Genomic DNA, 25,770 nt, shown 5'->3' with positions numbered 1-25,770 from the left:
AAGCTTGTATGTTCAAGTTGCAAAAAACTCATATTTAAAAAATACAACTTTTTTTATTTCCAAACATTTCTACTGCATGATGAGAGAGCACCTTATATTCTAATATTCGAAATTACGCTTATTACATTTGGCCACTTTTAGAAGCAGTTAATAATTAGTCATATAAGCTGAGAATTTTTAAGTACTATTTGTTCTAAACCGACCTGAGATGGTAATTAATACATTTATCTGTACTCCTGATTTCATAAAAAAAATCCAATGAGTAATATTTTGAATTCTAGAGAAGGAATTGACTTTTTAATCACCTACCATGTCCCAACATTTATGGTAGGTAACATTCATTTTTAATTTCATTTCATCCTCAGAACATCAACTTGAGATGTTGTTACATAGATGGAATAAATCAGTGGAAATATATCAAACTGTTAACAGCAATGTGTCTATATAAAAATTTAATTTTTTCTTTGTTGCTGTATTTTTCAATTTTTCGCCATTATGAGCATGTATTGTCTTTATAATTTTTTAAAGCAATAACCAATGAATTAAAATGTATTTACTAAACGATCATCATACATAAGTGACAGGTTCAGAATCAAAGTCTATGTTTTTCCCTCACTACACATTACTAAAAATCATTTTCCAGGACCCTCATGAGTTATAACTGGTTCACCTTCATTTAACTGGATTGCTATAATTTACATTGAATAGAGTCAGCTGCAAAAAGCAGACCAGAATGTTGCTTTCCAATTTACAAACTCATTTGTTCTTATGATCACAACTACTAAAGAAATCGAAATACATACTTTTTTTCACTTTTCAATGCTTTATCAACTTTGCGAAAATTTTTAAAAACTTTCATTTCTGTGGATCTCAAAGGATAGGAACATCCTCAAGAGATGTTCCCCATCATCCAGGCAAAATTTTATCTTTAAGGCAAATGAGGAAGGAACAAATTTACTGGATTGAATTTAAGGGGGAAAAAATCCATCTTAAGACATTCTTGAATATGGTCGTAAAGTTAAATATCTTAAAACTTGATATTAATCATTCTCTGACTAAATAAGTTGAACAATATTAGTCCAAATTTTCCTTTGGTTATTTTTGGAATTAAATTAAAAATTATCTAAGAGCTTTGAAATTTTCCAAGACCAAATGAATCTAATGAGGGACTCACTGAGGGAGTCACTGAGGGACTCACTGAGGGAATCTAATGAGGGACTCACTGAGGGACTCACACTTGGTCTAACCGGCTAACTCTTGTCAGTATCCTCTCTACTAAGTCAGGAAAAGAACACACTGCAAGGACCTGAATGGAGTCACTGCCCTCTCCAGACATTCTCCATGCCCAATTCATTACCAAACAGGGAGTAAATCCAAGAATTCTAAGCCAGCACCAACACTCAAGCCTGCAGTGCCTATATTGCCTACCTCCTATCCCTATCTCACACCAGAATTTAAAGAAACTTTACCTGTAACAATAAGTTGTGTTCCAGAACCAAACACTTTGATGCTCCGGTCACCTGTTTGCACTACCTAAAAAGCCTTTACAAAAATCTCCCTCTGTGCCTGCTCTCAAATTGTGCCCATATCTTTTCAATATTTATAGAAATATATAAAAATTGAAACTGCTAACATTAACAATGGAACTCAAGCAAAAGCACATTAGGTACAAATGATCAAGAACTGAAAAACTGAACCCGCTCTTACTGGGCAGCTTGGGTTTGTGTGGTTCCATCTCATCTCACACACATTGGAGAGTATTATTTCATCTTTTCTCACCATTTTGCCTAAATCTTCTAAATATCCTCCCTTTAAAGTGTTTTCATGCATAAAATCAGTTCATGCTTAGAGTATACAGTAATGTTTCTTTCATTTTCAAAGTTGAACAATAATAGGAATAATATATTTGAGTATTTCATAGATGTATATTTGTTACATTTTATAGGTATTTTGTGATATACATGTTTTAAGAGGAAAGTATCTGGGTTAATTCTAAAGTAACTTCTTTCCAGAATCTAATTCTCAATTAGTAGACAAAATGAGTTGTTACAGACTATGAATTTTTAATATGATCTCTTAAGCTATTCTTTTCTGCAGGACTACTCCCCTCTACCTGAAAATAACCTTGTGGTTTCAAGAGCATTGAGATAAAATCCTCCACTGCTTATCAGAGACTTTTATTCAGCCTGGTATTTCTTGAGTATTTGGTATCACATTTTCTGCACTATTTTAAAATTTTTATTTTATATTGGAGTATAGTTGATTAACAATGTTGTGTTAGCTTCATGAGTACTGCAAAGTGATTCAGTTATACAAATCATGTATCCATTCTTTTTCACATTCTTTTCTCCTATAGGTTGTTACAGAATACTGAGCAGAGTTCCCTGTGCTATACAGTAAGGTACTTGTTGGTTATCTGTTTTAAAAGCAGTAGTTTGTATTTGATATTTTTCATTCCCATAATGACTGGAAAGGCAGCTCTAAGTTATACAATTTAGCAAATTTGATGCCATACAAAAATAATTTTGAGTTGAATGGTGTCAAAATGACTTATTCTGTAAAGATACCCTGAAAATCAAATTTTGAGTATTTAATAAATGTATATTCAATATGACTTGATCTTTTCTGGGAAGAAAGAGGTCATTTTATTTCCTGATTAGAAGCAGGAGCATTGTTTTCATACACAAGTAATAATACAAATTATGAACTATTACTAATTAGTAGTCAATTGCAGAATCCTTTTAAAAGGTCAGAATACAAAAGATTAAATATTCAGAATATAAAAACATGACACTTCTCACATCACTTAATGATCCAGACCATGCACTTAGGGATAGACTATCAGATTCCAAACTTCACCACAGTAACTAGTCATGTACTTTATTTAGGCAAGTGCCTGAACTTCTCTCAACCTCAGTTTCCTTATCTATGAAATGGGAATATGAGAATTTCTGTTGAGGAAAGAGATAAGGCCCTAAGACTACTTATTATGGTGTCTGGCCTTCAGTAAGTAGTAGCTGATATAATTCTCTTTAAAAAGATGGTCTGCAGCCATTTCATTAAAATCTTCCAACAAAGTACATGGATTTTATGTACTCAGTTGCTTAGCTGTGTCCAATATGGATTTTATATGCAATAACTATTTTATCCATTAAGAAAGGAAACAAACTCATCAGTTCAAGACTTCTTGCCTCTCTGGCAGCCACAGGCCATAGAACATTGGGCTCAATCAGGTTGGAATCTAGAATGATTTTTTGCTAGTCAAGAAACTCTTCGAGTGTTGAGACTTGTTCTGTCTTATGTCTTGTTCACCTTTTTATCGCCAGCATCCAACACTGAAACTGTCCTAAATAAATGTTTGCTGAGAGAATAAGCAAATAAGGATGTTCAACCGTGCAGACTCTTTTCATGGACTTTGGAGCTGAGATGGCTCATTGAGCTTACAAATTCCATGAAACTGGTCCATATGCAGGCGATATAACAAGAGATGTGACTGCATAAATTTCAACTGATCTCAGCCTCCCTCTAAGAATTGAGAGTAATAAGAAGTGGAATAATAAGAAATGGGATTTATCTATTATTATTTACTATAAGAATTTTTTTCCACTGCTGTAAAGGATGAGCTGAAAACCAAAAATGTCATTTTTTCAAGTTGTTGGGAGAAAGAAATAATGTGTTTACTATAGAGAAGAGATAAATTAGAAAAGTGTTTCTCACTTAAAAGTCCATTTATTAGAAAAGAATTTTGAACTAGTAACTTATACCAACAGATTACAGACAGAGTCCTCAAAATACTTTAATTTCTACCCTGAGTCTATTCTTTGTTGGATAAAAAGTTGAATTTCTATAAGTAGGATTCCAACTTTTTATAAGCAAGGAAGTGAATTAGTCATTTACAATACAGTTTGGTTTCCATATACAATGACCAGTAGTCGCAAAACTCCTGTTCATATGCTGAGGCCAAGAATGTGGCCATCAAATAAGGAGGAATTCTAAATTGTTTTTTTCTAAAAAGCAACTATTTTCACTATTATGATGAAATAGGAAAAAGTTACTTACCAGGAGGTATTACTACGAGTTTAGTTCCTCCACCAAATACCTTGATCCAGCCTGAAGTATCACAATGATTAGAGCGTCTACAAAAATCTCAGCCTTCTCTTCGCTTCAACATGTGATTAGAAGTCAACACACTTTGTGTGGCAATTTGATCTGCTGACTTTTGAAAGTCCTTGAACATAGGTTTCTTGGCATCCAATATGTATAGGTTTTCCTCAAATCAACTGACCCAAATGTCTTTTGTTTTCCTCTGAGTCATAAACATTAAAAAGCACTGATAGATAATGGAAAGGGTAAAAACAGAAAAAAGAAGAGTTTGGTGTCAACCGACTGCTTTTCTAAATTTCCAGGAAAAGTATTCAGAGAATTAGGGCTTTCTTTTTATTTCCAGGTGTTCGGTTTTGTTGAAACTGCTCAAAGATTTCATCAAAGAACGTCTCTTCTGTTCTCACAAACCCCAGGGCTGCTCCATTAGTGATTCAGGAATGTATTTCTGAAAGGCTGAAACTCTTTGGTAACTGAAATGCAAATATACCAACATAAATATAGTGAGCAATGTGAACAAAGTTTTTCTTTTTTCATAAAGCCACTTTCACCGTTGGGTCACATGATTTTTACAAAAGCAATGTCAAATGAGAAAATGATTTCTGTGATGACTTATTATTTTTCCTAGGATAAAAGAAGAAATTTGTAGAACTCTGTCTCTTGGAAATAATAGGTTATTTATTTAAACTAAACCTTAAAAACTAAATCTAGTTCTCTGGATACGTTGAAAGAAGTCTTGAGATGCTGGTCTGTAATGTTATGTCACTTATCTTGGATTGGGGAAAAAGAAATTGCCAGAAGCAGCTGAGTGCTCCTCTGAGCACAGATGAGTTGTTCATCTCCAGGATTCAGACAGAACAGGTCCTGAGCACCCCCATGTCCACCTGAGATCCACCTGGTCCTGGTCTAATCCCCTGTGAGCAATCAGTGCCCCTGTCCTGAGGATGAATGTAAGAGGGGATCATGGTGGGCAACTGTCCATCCACAGCAGCTCACGGACCCCAACACAATGGGAGAGGATGAGAGACCTGTATGAAAATCACATTTAGAGTTTTTAACTGAAAATTCCAAGGTATTATTACTTGGAGCTGTTAAAAACCCTTTCCATCTATTGTAGGTAAGAACGATACCTGCCCACTCAATTCCTTTCTGATATTTTTCCTCTATTTTCCCTTATTCCAAGAAAATGAGCAGAATTATAAAGTATTTTAGGAGGTGTCTGTATTTCAAGATTCATGAAGGTAGCAAAATACAAAAGAGTAAATAAAGAGTTATAAAACCCTTTATTAAATTAGAAGAACTATATGAAGAGTATAATACCTTAATGAAGAACGTGAAAGTATTAGTTGCTCAGTCATGTCTGACTCTTTGTGACTCCATGGACTGTAGCCCACTGGGGTCCTCTGTCCATAGAATTCTCCAGGCAAGAATACTGAAGTGGGTTAGCCCTTCCCTTCTCCAGGGCATCTTCCTGAGTCAGGGATCGAAACTAGGTCTCCCACATTGCAGCCAGATTCTTTACCATCTGAGCCATCAAGGAAGCACAATATCTTACTCAGTTCAGTTCAGTCGCTCAGTCGTGTCCGGCTCTTTGCGACCCCATGAATTGCAGCACGCCAGGCCTCTCTGTCCATCACCAACTCCCGGAGTCCACCCAAACCCATGTCCATTGAGTCGGTGATGCCATCCAACCATCTCATCCTCTGTCGTCCCCTTCTCCTTCCACCCTCAATCCTACCCAGCATTAGGGTCTTTTCCAATGAGTCAACTCTTCGCATGAGGTGGCCAAAGGATTGGAGTTTCAGCTTCAACATCAGATCTTCCAATGAACACCCAGGATTGATCTCTCTTAGGATGGATTGATTGGATATCCTTGCAGTCCAAGGGACTCTCAAGAGTCTTCTCCAACACCACAGTTCAAAAGCATCAATTGTTCGGCGCTCAGCTTTCTTCACCGTCCAACTCTCACATCCATACATGACCACTGGAAAAACCATAGCCTTGACTAGATGGACTTTTGTTGGCAAAGTAATGTCTCTGCTTTTAAATATGCTATCTAGATTGGCCATAGCCTTCCTTCCAAGGAGTAAGCGTCTTTTAATTTCATGGCTGCAATCACCACCAGCAGTGACTTTGGAGCCCCAAAAAATAAAGTCTGCCACTGTTTCCCCATCTATTTGCCATGAAGTGATGGGGCCAGATGCCATGATCTTAGTTTTCTGAACGTTGAGCTTTAAGCCAACTTTTTCACTCTCCTCTTTCACCTTCATCAAGAGGCTCTTTAGTTCTTCTTCGCTTTCTGCCATAAGGGTGGTGTCATCCGCATATCTGAGGTTATTGATATTTCTCCTGGCAATCTTGATTCCAGCTTGTGTTTCTTCCAGCCCAGCGTTTCTCATGATGTACTCTGCATATAAGTTAAATAAGCAGGGTGACAATATACAGCCTAACCTGAACAAACAGAGAAACATGTCATATTTGTAAAGGAGAAACTCAAGATCATAAAGAAGCTAATCTTTCCTAAAAGCATGTATGTAAGTTGACTGCCATTCCAATCAGAATTACAGTAACATTTTATTTTTGGTCTTTGCTGTGAAGTCTGGGGGTGGACTCAGTTCAGTCAGTTCAGTCACTCAGTTGTGTCCGACTCTTTGTGACCCCATGAACCGCAGCACGCCAGGCCTCCCTGTCCATCACTAACTCCCTAAGTCGACCCAAACACATGTCCATTGAGTTGGTGATGCCATCCAACCATCTCATCCTCTGTCGTCCCCTTCTCATCCTGCCCCCAACCCTTCCCAACATCAGGGTCTTTTCCAATGAGTCAACTTTTTGCATGAGGTGGCCAAAGTATTGGAGTTTCAGCTTCAACATCAGTCTTTCCAATGAACCCTCAGGACTGATTTCCTTTAGGGTGGACTGGTTGGATCTCCTTGCAGTCCAAGGGACTCTCAAGAGTCTTCTCCAGCACCACAGATCAAAAGCATAAATTCTTTGGGGCTCAGCTTTCTTCACAGTCCAACTATCACATCCATACATGACCACTGGAAAAACCATAGCCTTGACTAGACTGAACTTTGTTGGCAAAATAATGTCTCTGCTTTTTAATATGCTGTCTAGGTTGGTCATAACTTTCCTTCCAAGGAGTAAGCATCTTTTAATTTCATGGCTGCAATCACCATCTGCAGTGATTTTGGAGCCCCCCAAAATAAAGTCAGCCACTGTTTGCACTGTTTCCCCATCTATCTGCCATGAAGTGATGGGACCAGATGCCATGATCTTAGTTTTCTGAATGTTGAGCTTTGAGCCAACTTTTTCACTCTCCTCTTTTACTTTCATCAAGAGGCTCTTTAGGTCTTCCACACTTTCTGCCATAAGAGTGGTGTCATCTGCATATCTGAGGTTATTGATATTTCTCCCGGAAATCTTGATTCCAGCTTGTGTTTCTTCCAGCCCAGCATTTCTCATGATGTACTCTGCATATAAATTAAAAAAGCAGAGTGACAATATACAGGCTTGACGTACTCCTTTTCCTATTTGGAACCAGTCTGTTGTTCCATGTCCCGTTCTAATTGTTGCCTCCTGACTTGCATACAGGTTTCTCAAGAGGCAGGTTGGGTGGTCTGGTATTCCCATCTCTTTCAGAATTTTCCACAGTTTATTGTGATCTACACAGTCAAAGGCTTTTGCATAGTCAATGAAGCAGAAATAGATGTTTTTCTGGAACTCTCTTGCTTTTTCGATGATCCATCGGATGTTGGCAATTTGATGTCTGGTTCCTCTGCCTTTTCTAAAACCAGCTTGAACATCTAGAAGTTCACGGTTCATGTATTGCTGAAGCCTGGCTTGGAGAATTTTAAGCATTACTTTACTAGCGTGTGAGATGAGTACAATTGTGCGGTAGTTTAAGCATTCTTTGGCATTGCCTTTCTTTGAGATTGGAACGAAAACTGACCTTTTCCAATCCTGTGGCCACTGCTGAGTCTTCCATATTTGCTGGCATATTGAGTGCAGCACTTTCACAGTGCCATCTTTTAGGATTTGAAATAAATCAACTGGAACTCCATCACCTCCACTAGCTTTGCTAGATAAGTTGATTTCAAATTCTAGTGGGAAGAATAAATACAAGATAATTGAAAAATATTTTTAAAAACAATATTAAAGAGACATTGCACATAGTAGATTTTATCACTTATTACAAAGCTACTAACTAAAATGTGGTATTTTATTTTTCAATAATAGATAAATATATTACTTTAAAACCAATTTTGTACTATTGACTACTATATTGGGAAAAACAAAAATAACTCTCTACCTCATACCATATAAATTGGGTTCCAAGTAGATCAATATCAATATTTAAATGAAAAAGACTCTAGAGATGTGAGCTGGAAAGAAGCAAGAGACTAATTGCATCTGTTGTGTGGGGAGCTTGAAAAGGGAAGAGGTGTAGGAGACACCTTTACATAATACTTAATGTTTCAGAAGGAGGAACTTGGAGAATATTCACTTTTTACAGTATTTTTCAAATAAACAATATTTGAAAGAATAAATGGTGGTGACTTAGTGAAGTCTTTAGTGACATGATCAGCTCTATGCTTTAGGAACATAATGTAAGAGCAGAAAGATGGATGGGTCAGTGGATCAATCCTGAGGAAGCAGACATGTTTCAGAGACTATTGCCATGAGCTACTGAGAGGCGTCTGTGGACCCAGTTACTGTAGTGACAGTGGGGGTGGACGGAAGGGCTGGAGCAATAAATATTAACAGGTTCATCAGGTTTCTAAGAAATTCAAACGGAAGAAATCAAATTAACATTAAAGAGGTTGAAAGTGAAGGAAAAGATGTTTTAAAATCAGAAAGATAGAGCTCCAATTCTAACCCCACCACTCCTGGTGACATGTCCTCGGGTACATCTCAGAGTGTCAGTTTCCTCATCTTTAAAAGGGAGGTGTTAATATCTATTTCTCAGTACTTTTGTAAAGTTCACATGAGATAATGTGTCTAGAAGAGATGAGGCAAAATTCAGGAACAGAGAATTCACTTTCTCGCAAAGAATAGAAAAATCTTAGCGCTACGTACAAAAATCAGTAATTTTGCTTTTAACCTTGCTTCATGTAACACACGCATACATACACAACTCACCACATTCTGAGGTGACCAACTAAGGCAACTAAAATCCTACTTTAGTATGAAGAATGAATAGAGAAATATATAAATAACAAACAATTCAAGTGAAGTAAAGTGCTAGTTTCAAAACGACCCCTTGAAGTTTTGCATCGTTTTTTCAAGTATGATTGATGATTTCATAGTTGACCAAATTTATCAAATTTGGCAGATCACCAAAAGTTATGAATCTCATATTAGGATCATTGTTAGGACTAAGTGGTTATTTCTGTCCTGGGCTTACTGATTACCCTGCACATGTCAGCTGGAAAATAAGAGTTTCTACAGTTGCACTAAGTCATAAAGAGAGAGAAATAGGAGTTCTCTGCCTTGGATCTGAGAATTTGGGCTTGGGGCTTTGTCTTGACAGCCAATTCTATTCTCAGACAGTACATCAGAGATTCTGGCCTGGTTTGTGGTTTCCTTTCTACCAGAAGAATCCAAGTTCCCAGGGTCTCCTGCCTCCTCCTTTCAGATCTCATTCCATGGGAAACACCTAAAGTACTGTCAGGTTCCTTCATAGCTTTTTTCTCAAGACCAAAGAAAGCCAAAGATGGGGAAGGTCAAGAAAACACCATATGTTTTTTACAAAATATTCTTGCATGGTATTAAAGGACACAGAAATATATGCTCTTTACTGAGATAGGAAAGTTTGGGGAAAAAACAACGTAAATTGTGCAGACTGGGATGAAGGAATGGATTGGAATCAATTTTATTCTGGCAACTTATCATAAATCCGAGAGGTATTTAACTGTATTGTAAGGGTATAGATTTTGTTGTTATTGCTCTTCTTTATGTGATTTTCAAGTCTGCTGCTGCTGCTGCTGCTAAGTTGCTTCAGTCGTGTCAGACTCTGTTCTTCAAGTCTGGCTGGTAAGAAATGCAAAAAAGCAGATCAGGGCTACCAAACTTGGAATCAAATGCATGACCATCAGGTTAGTATTAGTCTCAGGTGTCAGACTGAAGAGGAGGAAATTTAGGACTTAGTTGCATAGGTCCTTCTGTAAGTGATGTTTGCAAATGTATTCACGAGAAAAGCAATCTCCACATTTGATGTGTATACCAGGAAAACTATTCTAATCATTGAAAATTTCAGAACAGATGGGAAGCTACAGAAATGAAGGGGAGTAAGTAGCCATAGGGAAATAGAAGAGAGGTAGACAGAGCAGGGAGTCCTGACCTTTACCGTTTCTCAAGCGTGTGGCAGTCACATAATTTACCTACAAATCAGACCTGATTGGGTCCTGGGGATATCATGTATGAAGACAAGCCATTCCTATCACAGCTCCCTTTGAGAGAAATGCAATTGTACTAAAAAGAGCTCAATGTTAAACACAAGACAGGCAGGAAAAGGCAATGCACTGAGAGTCTGAAAAGCAGATGTGCCCTACCTCTGTGGTTAACTGGCTTTGCAAAAGCCACGCATAATCTCTGAGCCTCAGCTTTCTTATCTGAAGTGTGGGCATTGGACTAAATTTGTCCTGAAGGCCCTTCCTGTTCCAAAAACTATGAACCCATGACTAAGAGTCTGTTGTGGTTGCTCGAATGGTGGTGGGGGCAGGGGCAGATGAGGGTTAGTAATAGAGGTTTTCTTCCATGTTCCTTCTGACTCTGTAATACCGTGAGATCCCAGCAGGCACAGTAGTAGGTGGCTTCATCGGACTTGACAACATTATTGATTATCAGGTAAAAGATTCCGTTCTTTTTGTTATCCATCTCCAAGCGGGAATTAGGTTTGTCCAGCTTATAACTGTTAGCTGAGCCATAAAGGATTCGTTTCAGGGGCTCCCCTTCTTTCTCTTGATACCAGTGCACAATGGCATTCTCCAGGGGAACCCCTGACAGCTTGCAACTTATGTGCACTGTTCTGTCTGGTCTTCGGGTAGAGGATAGTTGATGCTGAGAAATTTTCATTTTGATGTCTCCATCTGAAAAGCAAGGGAGGTAATCAGAGGCACTTAAAAAGGCTGACACGGGACACAAAAACAATGGAAAGAAAGGGGAGAGGATAGAAGTCAACCTACAAACCCAAGCCAAAGACATGAGGAAAATCCACGTGGTTGGCATTGCCAGTAATTGGTAAGAATAGGGTGTGAATCAGGACAGGATAGGAGATGCAGTGGCAGCCCTTGTTCTGTGGAGGCAGGGATGTGGGAGGAAGCTTTGCTTTAGAACCAATGAAAGTCTTTCTCAGATCTGTCGCAGTGTTATTTTTTATCATCTTATTGGTATAAAAGAGCTTTCAGACTCCCAACAACCTCATCAAAAAACACTTATAATAATGTACTGTTGGGACTACCCTGGAGGTCCAGTGGTTAAGTCTCCAGGCTCCTAATGCAGGGCCCCGAGTTCAGTTCCTGATCAGGGAACTAGATCCTGCATACCACAACTAAGACCTGATGCAGCCAAATAATTTTTTTTTAATATGATAACTTAATGTTATTAACACCTTGGAAGCAATTCTCTTCCACTTTTCCTTCATGTGTTGCTTCAAATACACATATCCTTGGGCTCCTTTTCATTCTCTGAGTTATAGATTTTTTCACCATATTTTGTGAGAGTGTGAATAATGAGGTATGGCTATCATAAGAATTAGAAAGATATTATCATTACTGTAGATAGTAACACATGAATATGAATATGCAGGAGATTGTATATTATATAGATCATTCATTTGCAGAAAGTTCACAAAGTTGGATAAATGCCATCAATTATTGTAGTTATTGCTTAGGATACTGTGATGTTACTATATGCCATTTCTTCATTCTGCTGTCAATGAAGAAAAGTGTTGCAGGAAACAAAATCCCCTTGTTTTGTTACCCTTCAATATTTTCCTGTTTACAGTTCTTAGTTTTTCAGCATTAAATCTATGCTTTACTGTGGTTTGGAGGACAACGTAAGATGTGATTTTTTAAGTCCTGAGTTCCTATTTTAGCTGTGATGACTCTGAATTGATCTAGTCTCGGCAGGTTAGGACACTGTGATTTGTTGAACACTGTGCTGAAACATTCCTGTGTGAACCTCATTCAGTCTTCAGCAACCTATGTGTTTGTTAGCACCATGCCTGCTTAAAATTGGGAAAACATGGATCTAGAGATTTCCACACAGAGTGAGGTAAATCAGACACAGAAAGACAAATATCATTTGATATTGCCTGTATGTGAAATCTTAAAAAAAGAGGTATAAAGGAACCTAGTTACAAAACAGAAGTAGAGTCAAGGGTTGTAGAAAACTAACTTATGGTTACCAGGGGATAAGAAGGGAAGGAATAAATTGGGAGATTTGGATTGACATACACACAGTACTATACATAAAATAGATAACTAATAAAAATTTACTGTCAAGCACAGGGAACTATCCTCAACACTCTGTAACAGCCTATATGGGAAAAGAATCTAAAAAAAGAGTGGATATATGTATATGTTTAACTGATTCACTTTACTGTACAGCAGAAACTAACATAACAAAGTAAATCAACTGTACCCCAAATAAAAATTTAAAATAAATAAATAAATAGAATAAAAATAAAATGAGAAAACAAATAAATGATTCAGTAACTTGCCTAGGTCACCCTGAAAGTGCTGGCTAAGCAGGAATTAGAAATCCAGTCCTGTGTCACTAAAAAGGCCTTGTCTTTTCCACCACTCATTCATTCATTCTTTCTCTCTTTCTTTCCAAGCCAACACATCACGTTGAGCACTGGTTTATGGCTGCCTTCCCAAGAGGCTCCCATATATGATGAAGCTGTGACCATTTAGGGTAATTAAAAAAGCTAGCCTATGACCAAGAGTTTAGGATGGAGGATAAAGTGATCTAACTGAAAAAAAACCTCACGGATCAGGTCCTGGGCTGGTTGCTCAGACACTGTTCAGGGCGCATGTGCAGGAAAAGAGCCCTTTATAGGAGGCAGAAAGCCTGGGGAGCGGGGGTAGGGTGCTTTTGCGCAGACGCGTTGGCGTGAGGGCGGTTTTCCTTCAATGACAGCCGATCTCTTCTGCAACATGTTGGCCTGAGGGCGGTTTTTGTTCAATGACGGCGGATCTCTTACGCAGCGTGTGTCCCACCCAGCAGGCGCAATAGTAGAGCCCCGCATCCTCCTCGGTAGCCTGGTGTATCCTGAGGCTCACCAGTGAGTTACTCGGCCATTTCCTTGCTTCATATCTTTCCTCACTAATCCCTTGTTCGTAAACAACATTCTCATTGGAGGAAATATACAGAATTCGTTTTAGAGGCTGCTCTGGCTTCTGTCGGTACCAGTGCATGTATACATTCTTCTTTAACTTATCTGTTTTTATTTGGCATTCAAGAAATGCCGTATTTCCTTTTTTCTTGGTAACGGATATTATGCGTTCTGTTATTGGGACATCTCCACTTGTGTCTGAAAGAAAAAACAAGGGGAAAAATTAATGAAAGTTTGATGTTCATTAACGTCGTCTACATGTATTCTCTACTCATGAAAAGCCTGGGGACTGATGTTTACATTTTCTTCCGGAAGAACTCAGGGTATTGGTGGAATTTTTCAGCCTAGCTCGAAAGACCATGTGACCAGCGTCCACCTGAAAGAGGTGATGTGACTGTCCATGATCTACCCCCTTCCTTGGGTAAAGCCACTCACATGTCCAGAGGGAGGCCACCAGCAAGACCTGGGGCAGGAGCAGCATGCTGCCAGCTCTTGTCAGGAGATATGATTGAATAATGGGAAGATTGCAGAGCAAACCAGCAGGCTGATTCAGTAGGAGGAAGTGATGTTCAGAACACACAGCTAGGATCCAGGCTACAGGAACAGGGGCTGGTGGTAATTCTCAAACATCCTGTGGAAATAAGTCTGCTATTTCATCAGCAGCTTTCTTTCAATCACCCTGTGATTTTCACCAACCAGTGACGTTAGTATAAAGAAACAATTTTCTTGTTAAAGGACTGAAGTCCTTTATTGGTCTAACAGAGGGAAAGAGAAAGACGAGGGAGGAGAGGCCAAAGTCGACGCTTGACAGGCTCATGGGAAACTTGAAACATCTTTGATGGTCACTATACTGCATCAGACAATCACAGATGTAGGGACAGCTTACTAGTAGTGTATGACCCTGCTCTATACTTTCTGTAATCCAGCTGAAGAAGACTTATTTCAGATTCTTACTTTTGAATATGACCATTAAATGGGATCCTTGGAGAGGCAGGGTCCTTGGAGTGCCTCAATATGCCTTAAAAGCAAAAGCCATTGTTATTTTCTATTATAAAATGAGTGCACCCTCAGTATGGATCATAAAGAAACACAAACAGAAGAGAAGACAATGGCTTTTTGTCCCATTACACAGAGACAACTAGGAGGTAACATAACAGTGCATTCTCTTACAAATTAATGTCTATTCCTTTTAAAATTTTGTTTCACATAGGTATGATGATGTATATGCAATGTTATGCTCTGTCTTTATTATTTAATAGGATACCATGAACATTTTTATATTCTGTAAGTTCTTCCTTGTAGGGTTCTGACTCTTAGCAAGGTTCTTTGGTTGACTCTCAGATAAGTTAGGGTCCCACAGACTTTATTCATTTTACATGGAAGTCCACAAAACAGGAGAGCAGAATAGAAAATTCATTACTTAATTCATCTCTCAGTTTTGAACCCCTGTTATGCTCCCTTTGGTCACCTAGTAGCTTACCAAAATATACTTTATCATCTGTCTTCCTTTTCAAGTTTCATTTCCTTATTGCTCCACCTGTCTGCCTGCATCTCCCAAATAAATTCAGTTCAGTTCAGTCACTCATTCATGTCCAACTCTTTGTGACCCCATGGACCGCAGCAGGCTAGGCCTCCCTGTCCATCACCATCTCCCAGAGTTTACTCAAACTCATGTCCATCGCATCAGTGATGCCATCCAACCATCTCATCCTCTGTCGTCCCCTTCTCCTCCCACCTTCGATCTTTCCCGGCATTAGGATCTTTTCAAATGAGTCAGTTCTTTGCATCAGGTGGCCGAAGGATTGGAGTTTCAGCTTCAACATCAGTCTTTCCAATGAACACCCAGGACTGATTTCTTTTAGGATGGACTGGTTTGATCTCCTTGCAGTCCAAGGGACTCTCAAGAGTCTTCTCCAACACCACAGTTCAAATGCATCAATTCTTCGGTGCTTAGCTTTCTTTTTAGTCCAACTTTCACATCCATACATGACCACTGGAAAAACCATAGCTTTGACTATATGGATCTTTGTTGGCAAAGTAATGTCTCTGCTTTTAATACACTGTCTAGGTTAGTCATAACTTTTCTTCCAAGGAGTAAGCATCTTTTAATTTCATGGCTGCATTAACCAGATTGTTTCGAGTGTCCACTTTGAGGATACAAATAAATACTCCTCCCCTCCTAGGCTAGCACTGCTTTGAAGATGAGATTTCCTTTCCAGACACCAAGGTCAAGCTGAGTCACCACGCACACGCTAATCTGTCTCTTTGAAATCTTGAAGAAGAGTACCCTTGTCATGTTTGATGTTCTTTGTTCTGAGAGAAATAAAAATGTCATTGAGGCATCCCAAATGGTGCCGGGTGCCATTATGGATGTGGTTTCAGACATGTTCCTGCATTACTGAGAACTTGAATTTTCTGAAGCGTATCAAACTCAGGGACACCACCAGTCCTTTTAAAAACTGTTATCTGCTAGTGGCTGTCAGCTGCAACCTTATGGTCTCGGGGTCACCTTTTACATATTGCTGGCTCCAGTCTTACTTATTAACACAACAAACTATGGTTTTTAAATCTGTGTCACCTGGGCTGTTGCCTTCAGTTTAGCTCAAGTAAAAAAATTTTTTGTATTGTTAAAGATTGTTTATGGATTATTTGCATCAACAGTCTGGTTGTGTCCCTTTACTAAAGGCTGCAGCTCCTATCAGGTGACCTCTCAGTACCAATACTCTCCCGGTCATGTAGCAGTTCCATGTCCCTTTAGGTCTAAAGGGAGAGTGGCTTCGTGCTGCCCTGGCAAAGCTGAAGGGTAGGGCAGAAACTATACGGCATGCACAACTGAAAATATTTCCTTCACAGAAAATGTTTGACAACTCTTATTTCGGAACAATTAAAAATAACATTTACATTCATTTATTATACTCTCAGTACATATCATTTCTTTCTGTAAATTCAAATTTGGACCTATACTGTATGTTTTATGCCTAAATAGCTTACTTTAATATCTCTCATAGAGTAGGTTGGCTGGCAATGGATTCCCCCCAATTTTGTTTTGTCTGAGAATTCTTCATTTCTCCTGTACTTTTGAAGTATATTTTTGTTGTGATGTCCATTTTCTCTTCCATCATTTTAAAGATTTTATTCCATTGTCTTTTTGAGACTTCCTTGGTGGTCCAGTGCTAAGACTCTATGCTCCCAATTCAGGGAGCCAGGGTTTGATCCCTTGTCAGGGAACTAAATCCTAAATACCACAACTAGATCCTAAGACCCAGAGCAGCCAAATAAATAAATAAATATTTTAATAGATTTTAATTCATTGTTTTCTTGTTTGCATGCTTAATGAAGTTAGTCTACTATTTTTTTCCCATCCAGCTGCAGGCCTCCACCCCCATTCACTTAACTGTGACCACAAAGGAAATCATATCTCCACACTTCTGTTTCATCAGTTACAAAATGTGACTCATGATAGCACCAATGTCAGTGGATTATCTCAAATATGAGAACAATTTACCTATTACAACAGTATCAGAAAGAGTAGCAACTGAATGCACGGCCACTGTGAGGCTCTGCAGGTTCACTGCAGAATCCTGGGGAAAAGGATCCTGACAGTAGTGTCTGCCTTGCTCTGGGATCATCTAACAGCCCCAGGGGGTCAGAGGCCTGTGCAAAAGGAACTGTGATGGTCAGCCTGTAACACAAACCCTGAGTGCACAGTCAACAGTCACCCTGTTCATGGAAGAAAGGGAAAGAGCCTCATCTTGCATTCACCCCAGTCTACAGGGAATAACCAGACTCTGGACTTCTTCAGGATGGCCTGAGAGAGTTGAAGGGACATGGGATTTAGGGTCTAAAAAGTCATTTTATCCCGCTGCATCTTAAATTACTGGTATTGATATGGAAAACGTGAACATTACATTGCATCCGTGTTGTGATGCTGATATAAGATGCAATAAATATCGCCAGCGGGTTTTCTGGCACAGGGAGATTTCCTCTTTGAGGATGAGCCATGTAACTTGCAAGTAATCTCTGGATAGTTAAAAAAAAAATCATACAAGACGCGCTTTCCTTAGCGGGAGGCTTAGGCAGGGCTCCCAGCTCTGCAACCTCTGTGGCTGCCTGTGTTGAGGATGTGGTGAGCACAGACCTAGCGATGGTTCTTGTGTGTGTTATCCAAGAAACTCCCACACTGTGGGTGTACAACCAGCTGGCACAGTAGTACATGGCCTCATCTTCTTTCTCTAAGAAACTTATTTTCAAGGTAGAGGTGGAAGAGGGAGCATCTTTTCTGGCCTCAAGCTTGTTTTTCTTCCCTCCTAAGTGATTTAGCGCAGGTTCTGCTGAGACGTATAGTAGCTGTTCTAAACCCTGATCCGGTTTTTGCCGGTACCAGTGGATATAATCTTTGTTAAAGTCCTTAGAGAACACCTTGCAAGACATAATTACACTCTTTTCTCTTGTTCCAGTAACTGATACTTCAGGTTGCTCCAAAGTTAATTGCCCAAGGCCAACTGCAAGCAAAGAAGAGAAATCCCCATAAACAAAAGACATGTGAAGAGGCAACAAGAAAGACCTTCTTCAGTCTCTCCTGTAGACTGAAATGACTGAGAGGGCAACTCACAAGACCAGAGGAAGGAGAAGAGGACTGCTTCCAGGAGTGCCATCTTGTCACCAGACTGACTCCCAGGAAGGAGGTAAAAAAGGCAAAGTCTGTTGGAAGGAAGTCTCAGGCCAGTGGCAGGGGAGTGGGCCTAGATCTTGTGTTCCAGAGGAAGGTGGATCTGGTGGTGTGGTTGTCTGGGGTTCTTCATAATCTGCAACAGATATGAGCAGCTGTGGTTTCACGGGGGTTTCCTGCCCCTGAGTCCTGGGCAGATGGCTTAAGAGAAGGATCACGATCTGGACAGACAACTCAGAGCTGAATGCGTATACTTGAGGGTGGGACTGCTCTCACAGCCGCTCAGCTCATCTCCCTGAAATTTCATACCATAGTAACGTTGCTGCAGAAATATAAAGACATCCCTGCTGTGTTCTTTCCCTATGTCTGTCTTTCTGTAACTGGTTGGTGATCCAGGACTTGGGTATGAAACCTGACCTTTATATTTCTGTAATGCTACAGAAAACTATCAGACGTTAGAACATCTTCTTGACATGATTTAATACGCTATAGACACAAGCGCTGGAATATTTTTGAGTTTTTTTTAATTAATTGAGATGTCACCATGCAAATTACCTTTCAGAGAAATCACACTTTGTTTACAATCTGGGTGCCTTCAAAAAGGGACTACATTGCAATTGCTTGTGGATCTTTGAGACAGAGCAATCTGTGGAAATCAGCTTCTACTCAACCTGGACCGGAGAACAGTTTCATGAGCATTATGTCACACACAGGAGTATTTTAAAAGCAATGTTCTGTTGAATATGCAGTGATAACCTTTAAAATTAATATGGCATCTAATATGTATTGAGGACTTTCTATTCGTCAGGCATGGTTCTAAATGTTCTCATATTATTTTATTTAGTCTTTTTCACTGTCTTGGGAGATAGCTGTTATGAACATCTCCGTTTGACAAAGGAGAACAGTGGCAAACAGACTCATTTAAAGACATGGAGCTAGTAACTGTGGTAACTCCCATAAGCAACCATTGTTCATTAAAGGAAATGGGTAAAATAAGATGTAAAGAGGACAAAAAAGCACTGATCATTTACTTTGAAAATTTCTCTGTATTTTTATGGCTAGAGATCAGATTGATGGGTATTATTTATACAAATATACATTTAAGTGGAATTTGCATTTTTAGCTTTATATTCTTGTTTGGTTATCTTACGATTGTAAGCTGCACAGCTTTTTAAATGTAATTTTATTTATTTGTTTATTTTTGGCCGTGCTGCATCTTCATTGCTGCTTGGGCTTTTCTCTAGTTGCTGAGAGCAGGGGCTACTCTCTAGCTGTGGCGTGCGGACTTCTCATTGTGGCGGCTTCTTTTGTTGCAGACCACGGGATCTAGGGAGCATGGGCTTCAGTAGTTGTGGCTATCAGGCTCTAGAACACAGCCTCAGTAGTTGTGGCACATGGGCTTAGTTGCTCCACAGCATGTGGGATCTTCCCAGATCAGCAATGGAACCCTGCATTGGCAGGTGGATTCTTTACCACCTAGGCACCAGGGAAGCCCCAGCAACATAGTTTTAAATAATCTATGTGATGTTATTTTAATTATTAATATTATTTTTAATGACTAAAGAAAATGAAACAATTTCCAATAACTTACCCCATCTGACATGGGCTGAATTATTTAAGCTTCTTTTGCCTCACTTTCCACAGGTGCACCTTGCCTGCATACATATCTGTTATTTTTTTATTTTACATTTTCTAACTTTAAATTTGTTTATTTATTTATATTTTTGGCCACACGGGCTCTGTAGTTGCCCCACAGCATGTGGAATCTCAGATGCCTGACCAAGAATCAACCCCATGTCCCCTGCATTGGAAGGTGGATTCTTAACTACTGAAAACTTTGTTTTCAATGGCTGCATAGTTTTCTATCCTTTGAACACAATGTAAATCTTTCCCTGTTATTCACCGTTTTTCCTGACACGTAAGAAGCTGCTGGAGACTTCTCCTCTAAGATCTGATACAGAGGGCCCTACTATGGACATCCCATTACTGCTTTATGGGGTGCTTTTGATCACTCAGTGAGCCATCATGTGAAGAAGGGAGCAGAAGTAGGTTGACAAGCTTGTCTTCGAGTTCCTGTCTCAAAAGGGCTTATGTTCTCAGACCATTTGTTTCTCCTAGGTCTGGGTCTCTACCTTAGCTTGTGTTCAAAGTTTACGTAAACAACAATGCCCTATTTAGTTTCAAGAAATCAACTGCAGCCTGCACTGAGTGTATCCGATGGATAGAAATTAACCAGACAGGCAATCACAAAAGATTACCTACATCGGAGGTAGAAGGACAAAGGCTGACAGATTCTATGCCAATCTTTCCTGTGAGTCCCCCCTTTTTTTCTTTCAATGGCCTCCCTGAATTAGAAATAGGACTGGAGTCTTAAGTAGAGGGGATCATGGGGATGACTATGTTACCGTGACCTTGGAAATTATTGAATAAATAAGGGAATACTCATGGCACAGATGCAAAGTGATATCCACAGGGTGCCTGGTATGTGCTGTATAAGAAGTGTGGATTGCAAAGTAGTCCTCCTTTGTTTCACAATGATCTGAGAGGTGGCATCACAAAACAATAGAATTTTTATTGTTTTCAAATACTTTGGAAAATAAATTGATAACTTATTGGCATTTCATGTATTCTTTGAAGACTGCTAATGATTCAAATGCTGCTCACAAGATTCAGCATAAAATAGTAAGTTGTGCCAGTGAATGTTCCACAAAGGTGAGTTTTGTTTTCTCCATGGAGGTAGGAACGACACATAGCACTTCTTTTTATCCCCTTAGAATGAGGAAGACAGACTCCAGAGTTACACACCCTGGGTCCAACCCTATTCTACCAGGTACCGGCTGTGTGACTTGAACAAGTTCCTGAGATACATAGGGTCTCATCTTCCTCATGAGTCAGTGGGCTTTATAATAATAACAGAAGTCTCACGGGTTGTCATGAGGGTTAAGTGACTTCATACATATGTGCAAAAAACTGAGAACACTAATAAAGAATTCTCTCACACACAAAATTATTAGCTGTTCTTCTCTTGGACCATCCTCTCTCTTTCTTTATAGGCAGATATGAGGTGGCTTTCTTCCTACTCACAATATGGAGGTTTCATCTGTTGGCTCCAGTGGCTCAGCCCTTTACTCTGATGACATCATGCTGGCACATCCCTGCCTGTGAAGTGAGGAACCATCTTCCTCCTCCCACAGAAAAACCATCTTCCTCCTCCCACACTTGCTCCATCCCAAATTTACCTCAAGTATTCTGTTTGTTATATAGAATTATGATCTTTAAATTTTCAGGATAGCCTTCCAGTCCAGTTAAAAAAGCACAGATTTCTTATCTCTGGCTAATCATTTTAACTGTCTAAGCTTTCATTTCTTTATCTATAAAATGGGCAGATAATGATTACCATGCAGGAGAGCTGTGATAATTATGTGTGGTAATATATATGTACCATTCCTAGGAATCCTGATACACAATGGTTCCTTTCCTCAGCCTGAACTAGTCATGGTTAGTGGAAAACTCTGGATGGTGACATGATAAATAAAGCCACTGTCCACTCATTCACAGACGAGACTTTAGTTCATTAGGAAAGAAGATTTGAGAACATCATGGTCAGAAATTCTTGCTGCTCAAGGTGAGTCCTAATACATGAACACAAGCCAAGGTGGCCTCTTGGAATTCTCAAGAAGGCAACAGAGATAGTGAGCCAGAGGCTGGAAGCCCAGGCAGGAAGTAGCTGACTTTGCTCCTGTGGGAAGACTATGATGGGGCAGGGTCCCAGAAGATGCAGTTGTTACGCTGTGTTGTCATCTTTAGTGCTGTGGGTCCCAACAGCACAGTACTCAATGACCACATCTTTTTCTATGAAATTTGTAGTAAAGACTGAACTCAGTTCAGTTCAGTCACTCAGTCATGTCCGACTCTTTGCAACCATATGGACTGCAGCACGCCAGGCTTCCCTGTCCATCACCAACTCCCGGAGCTTGCTTAAACTCATGTCCATCGAGTCGGTGAGGCCATCCAACCATCTCATCCTCTGTCATCTCCTTCTCCTCCTGCCTTCAATCTTTCCCAGCATCAAGGTCTTTTCTAAGAAGTTCTTCACATTAGGTGGCCAAAGTATTGGAGTTTCAGCTTCAGCATCAGTCCTTCCAGTGAATATTCAGGAATGATTTCCTTTAGGATTGACTGGTTTCATCTCCTTGCAATCCAAGGGACTCTCAAGAGTCTTCTCCTGCACCACAGCTGGAAAGCATCCATTCTTCAGTGCTCAGCTTTCTTTATAGTCCAACTCTCACATCCATACGTGACTATTGGAAAAACCATAGCTTTGACTAGATGGACCTTTGTTGGACTTTTGTCAGCAAGTGACTGTAGTACCTGGTATTTTATTTTTCTCATGAGTCAAATCTGTCTCATAATAAGAGAAAAAAAAACCTATAAATAATACAGCTTAAAGGATCTAATACATGGAAAGCATTGAAAACACTGATAGAGAATTCATTCACACAGCACACACACACACACAAACCAAAGTTAGCTCTTCTGTTCTTGGCAGATACTCTTTCTTATTTTCTGGGGGGCCTCACCATAAGCCGATGAGGGATCTTCATTACCAACCAGAGATCGAACTATGTCCCCTGCAGTGGAAGTGTGAGTTCTAAATACAGGACCACCAGGGAAGTCCCATTTTCTATTCTTCCACAAGCAGAATCCAGGTAACCAAGGATGGTGGGGTCATCCAACCACCCCATTGATCCAGAGCTCTATTCTGATGACATCTTGCTGGCAGAATCATTTTCCTCACGTCCCCAAAAAAGGTGCAATTTTTTTCATCCCTCATCTACCCCCAGTATCCTAGTGTTCACTTAAAGAATTGCAATTCTTAAACATTTCAGTGTGATCTCATAGTCCAGATCATCAACATAGACTTCTTGGCTTTGGATAATCGTTATGGTTAAATTCTCTACAATTTCATTTCTTTAGTTGTGAAACAGACCAATTACACTTACACCACAGCATTTCTGTCTGAAGTATATGTCGTAATAATGGCACATGGTAATGCCCTCTTTCACCCTGAAGCTTGCCCACATACAGAAGTCTCAGGATTGGGAGATGATGAACGGTAGCACAGCCTGTGTGCCCTCAGACAAGATTTCAACTCATTGAAATACAGAGTCAAAAAAAAAAAAAAGCTTTGGAAGCACACATCTTGGGGTCTGCTGGAAGGTCATGTGTAAGCGTGATCCAAGATGACTTCCTAGAAAGCTCAGGAAGTGCTGCAGAGGAGGTGGGGCTGAGGCAGGGAGCCCAGGCGGGAAACTGGTGTGTGGTTGCTGCTGGTGGGAAGGATGTGGGTGGGCACAGATCCAGGGAGGGGAGGGGATCTTGTGTGGGTTATCTCCACAGTTCTAGTACTGTGAGCTCCAGCCAGCACAGTAGTAAATGCCTACATCTTCTTTTTCTACAAAATTTACCGTAAGGGTCGAAGTGAACTTTTGAGCATCTTTTCTTGCCTCAATTTTGTTCTTCCCAGCTACTTGATTTCGAGCTGCAGTTGTGGTTGAGGTCACATAAACCAGATGCTCCAAAGCCTGATTCAGTTTAAGCCGGTACCAGTGAATGGCCTCTAACCCAAAATTTGTGCTCTCTATCTTGCAAAGTATGTCAATACTTTTCTTTACTTGTGTGGAAAGGGATATCTGAGCCTGATCCACTTTTGATAACCCATGTCCAACTGTAAATAAAAGAAGAGAATTTCTAATGAACTTCTGATAATGTAAGAAATATCCAAGAATTTCTTTGCTCATTCATCCAAAGTGAAATGATCAGGGAGTTACTCACAAGCCCAGAAGGAGAAAAATGTGAATGCTTCCAGTGGTGACATCCTGTCTGCTGGGCTGTGTGCTCAAAGAGAAGGCAGGAAAGTGGGGACCTGGTGGCTGGATGCCTCAAATCAGTGGAAGGGCGTGGCCTGAACCAGGAAGGGGAAGGAAGTGGATGCTCTAAGGGGTCCTTGGGCTGTTAGTGCTGGCTGCAAGCTCATCGGGCCTGAGTCTCCTGTTTCCTCTGGTTTTCCCATTGGCCCTGCTGATCTCAAAATGAAGCTAGTGGTCACTGGAAAGTTATTTGGCATGAATGTGAAGGAGCCATGGAGGAGTCTTGATTTCTGTAGAATGAAAATGATTTCTATTTGCCCAGGAGCTAGTTTATGAACACTTTTCTCAGCATAGTATTTTCAAATATTGCATGTTTAATAAACATTGATTTTTATGGTAGCAAATATTTAACGAGCATCTTCAATTTGTTAGGCTATTTTTCTAAATGTTTTTCATTTTACAGCAATCCCATGATATTGATGTTGGTAGTTCTGATTTAATAGATCAGGAAAATGGGGTTTTTCTAAGGAAAAACGTGGAGCAACGTGACGCAACAAAAGTCACCCAGCTCTTAAGTGGGATGTGCTGGGAAAGATGCTTATTGAGGAGATTCAGACAAATAGGATAAAGGTGAAAATAAAAATGCCTGTGATCATACTACCAAGACCAACAAGTCTTATCACTATAGTGTCTTAATTTCTAGATTTCTTCCTTGCAAATATATAGATATCAATACAATATTATGGATTATGAATATATTTATAAGCCACTCCATGTCTTTTGATTGGTTCATTTATTCTATTTACATTTAAAGTAATTATAGAGGGACTTCCTGGTGATCCAGTGGCTAAGACTCCTCATTTCCAATGCAGGGAGCCTGGGTTTGATCTCTAGATAGAGAACGAGATCCTGCATCCTGCAACTAAGACCCAGCACAGCAAGATAAATACAGAATAAAATAAACAAAGTAATTATTGATATGTATGTACTTACTGCCTTTTCATTAATTGTTTTGTGGAGTTTTCCAAAGGTTCATTTTTGATCTTGGCTTCTCCTTTTGCTGTTCTCCGTGTCATTTAATTACTGTCTTTAGTGTTGTTTATGTTTCTCTTTTGTGTGTGTCTATTATAGATGTTTGGTTTGTGGCTACCATGAGGTTTATATGTAGAAATCTATACAGAGGATATTTTAAGCTGCATATCTCTTCAGCTCAAACACATTTAAACAGCCTTTCTTTTTTGCTCCACACCCTCATGTGTACTGTTTTTTTAACCTGTTTGGTGTCTTTTTCTTTTTCATTTCCTTAATTGCTTATTGTGGATATAGATGATTTTACTACTTTCATCTTTTAACCTTCCTAACAGCTTTATATGTGCTGGATTTACCACTTTTATCAATGAGATTCTTCCTTTCTTAATTTTCATATTTCTAGTTGTGGTCTTTTCTTTCCTACTTAGAGAAGTTCCTCTATAGTCTCTTGTAAAGCTGGTTTGGTGGGGCTGAACTATTTTATCATTTTCTTGTCTGTAAAACTTTTGACATCTCCATCATATCTGAATGAAAGCTTTCCTGGTTAGAGTATTCCTGGTTGTTAGGTTTTCCCCTTTCATTTTTTAAATATGTACTCTCTTCTTGCCTGCAGATTTTCTCCTGAAAAGTTAGTTGAGAGCCTTATGTATCCAGACACTAATAAGCTAGAGGCAGGATTCCACAGTGACCCTTGCCAGGACCAGTGTCCCTGTGGTAGAACAAGTTTCCCAAAATGGCCACTGCCAGAGTCTGTG

General features: G+C 39.6%; 1 long non-coding RNA gene and 1 gene segment (V, D, J or C); one reads left to right on the top strand and one right to left on the bottom strand.

Moving 5' to 3' along the window:
- The window catches only part of LOC145524694 (T-cell receptor gamma chain C region C10.5-like), a 29,825-nt gene extending 11,531 nt beyond the window's left edge, over positions 1–18,294 (bottom strand). Inside the window, 2 exon segments of the C gene segment in view lie at positions 17,640–17,949; positions 18,060–18,294. Coding sequence covers positions 17,640–17,949; positions 18,060–18,102 — 353 coding nt within the window.
- The window catches only part of LOC145524701 (uncharacterized), a 29,034-nt gene continuing 20,888 nt past the window's right edge, over positions 17,625–25,770 (top strand). The window contains exons 1-2 of the long non-coding RNA XR_014067769.1: positions 17,625–17,699; positions 17,905–18,132. This is a non-coding gene — a long non-coding RNA (uncharacterized LOC145524701). The remainder of the gene's footprint in view (positions 17,700–17,904; positions 18,133–25,770) is intronic.

Source organism: Giraffa tippelskirchi, chromosome 10 (genome assembly GCF_054371585.1).
Source record: "Giraffa tippelskirchi isolate mGirTip1 chromosome 10, T2T-mGirTip1v1.2.pri, whole genome shotgun sequence".
In the NCBI taxonomy this organism is placed as follows: domain Eukaryota; kingdom Metazoa; phylum Chordata; class Mammalia; order Artiodactyla; family Giraffidae; genus Giraffa; species Giraffa tippelskirchi.
Note: the sequence above shows the minus strand (reverse complement) of the source record. Positions and strands in the feature narration are given on the sequence as shown.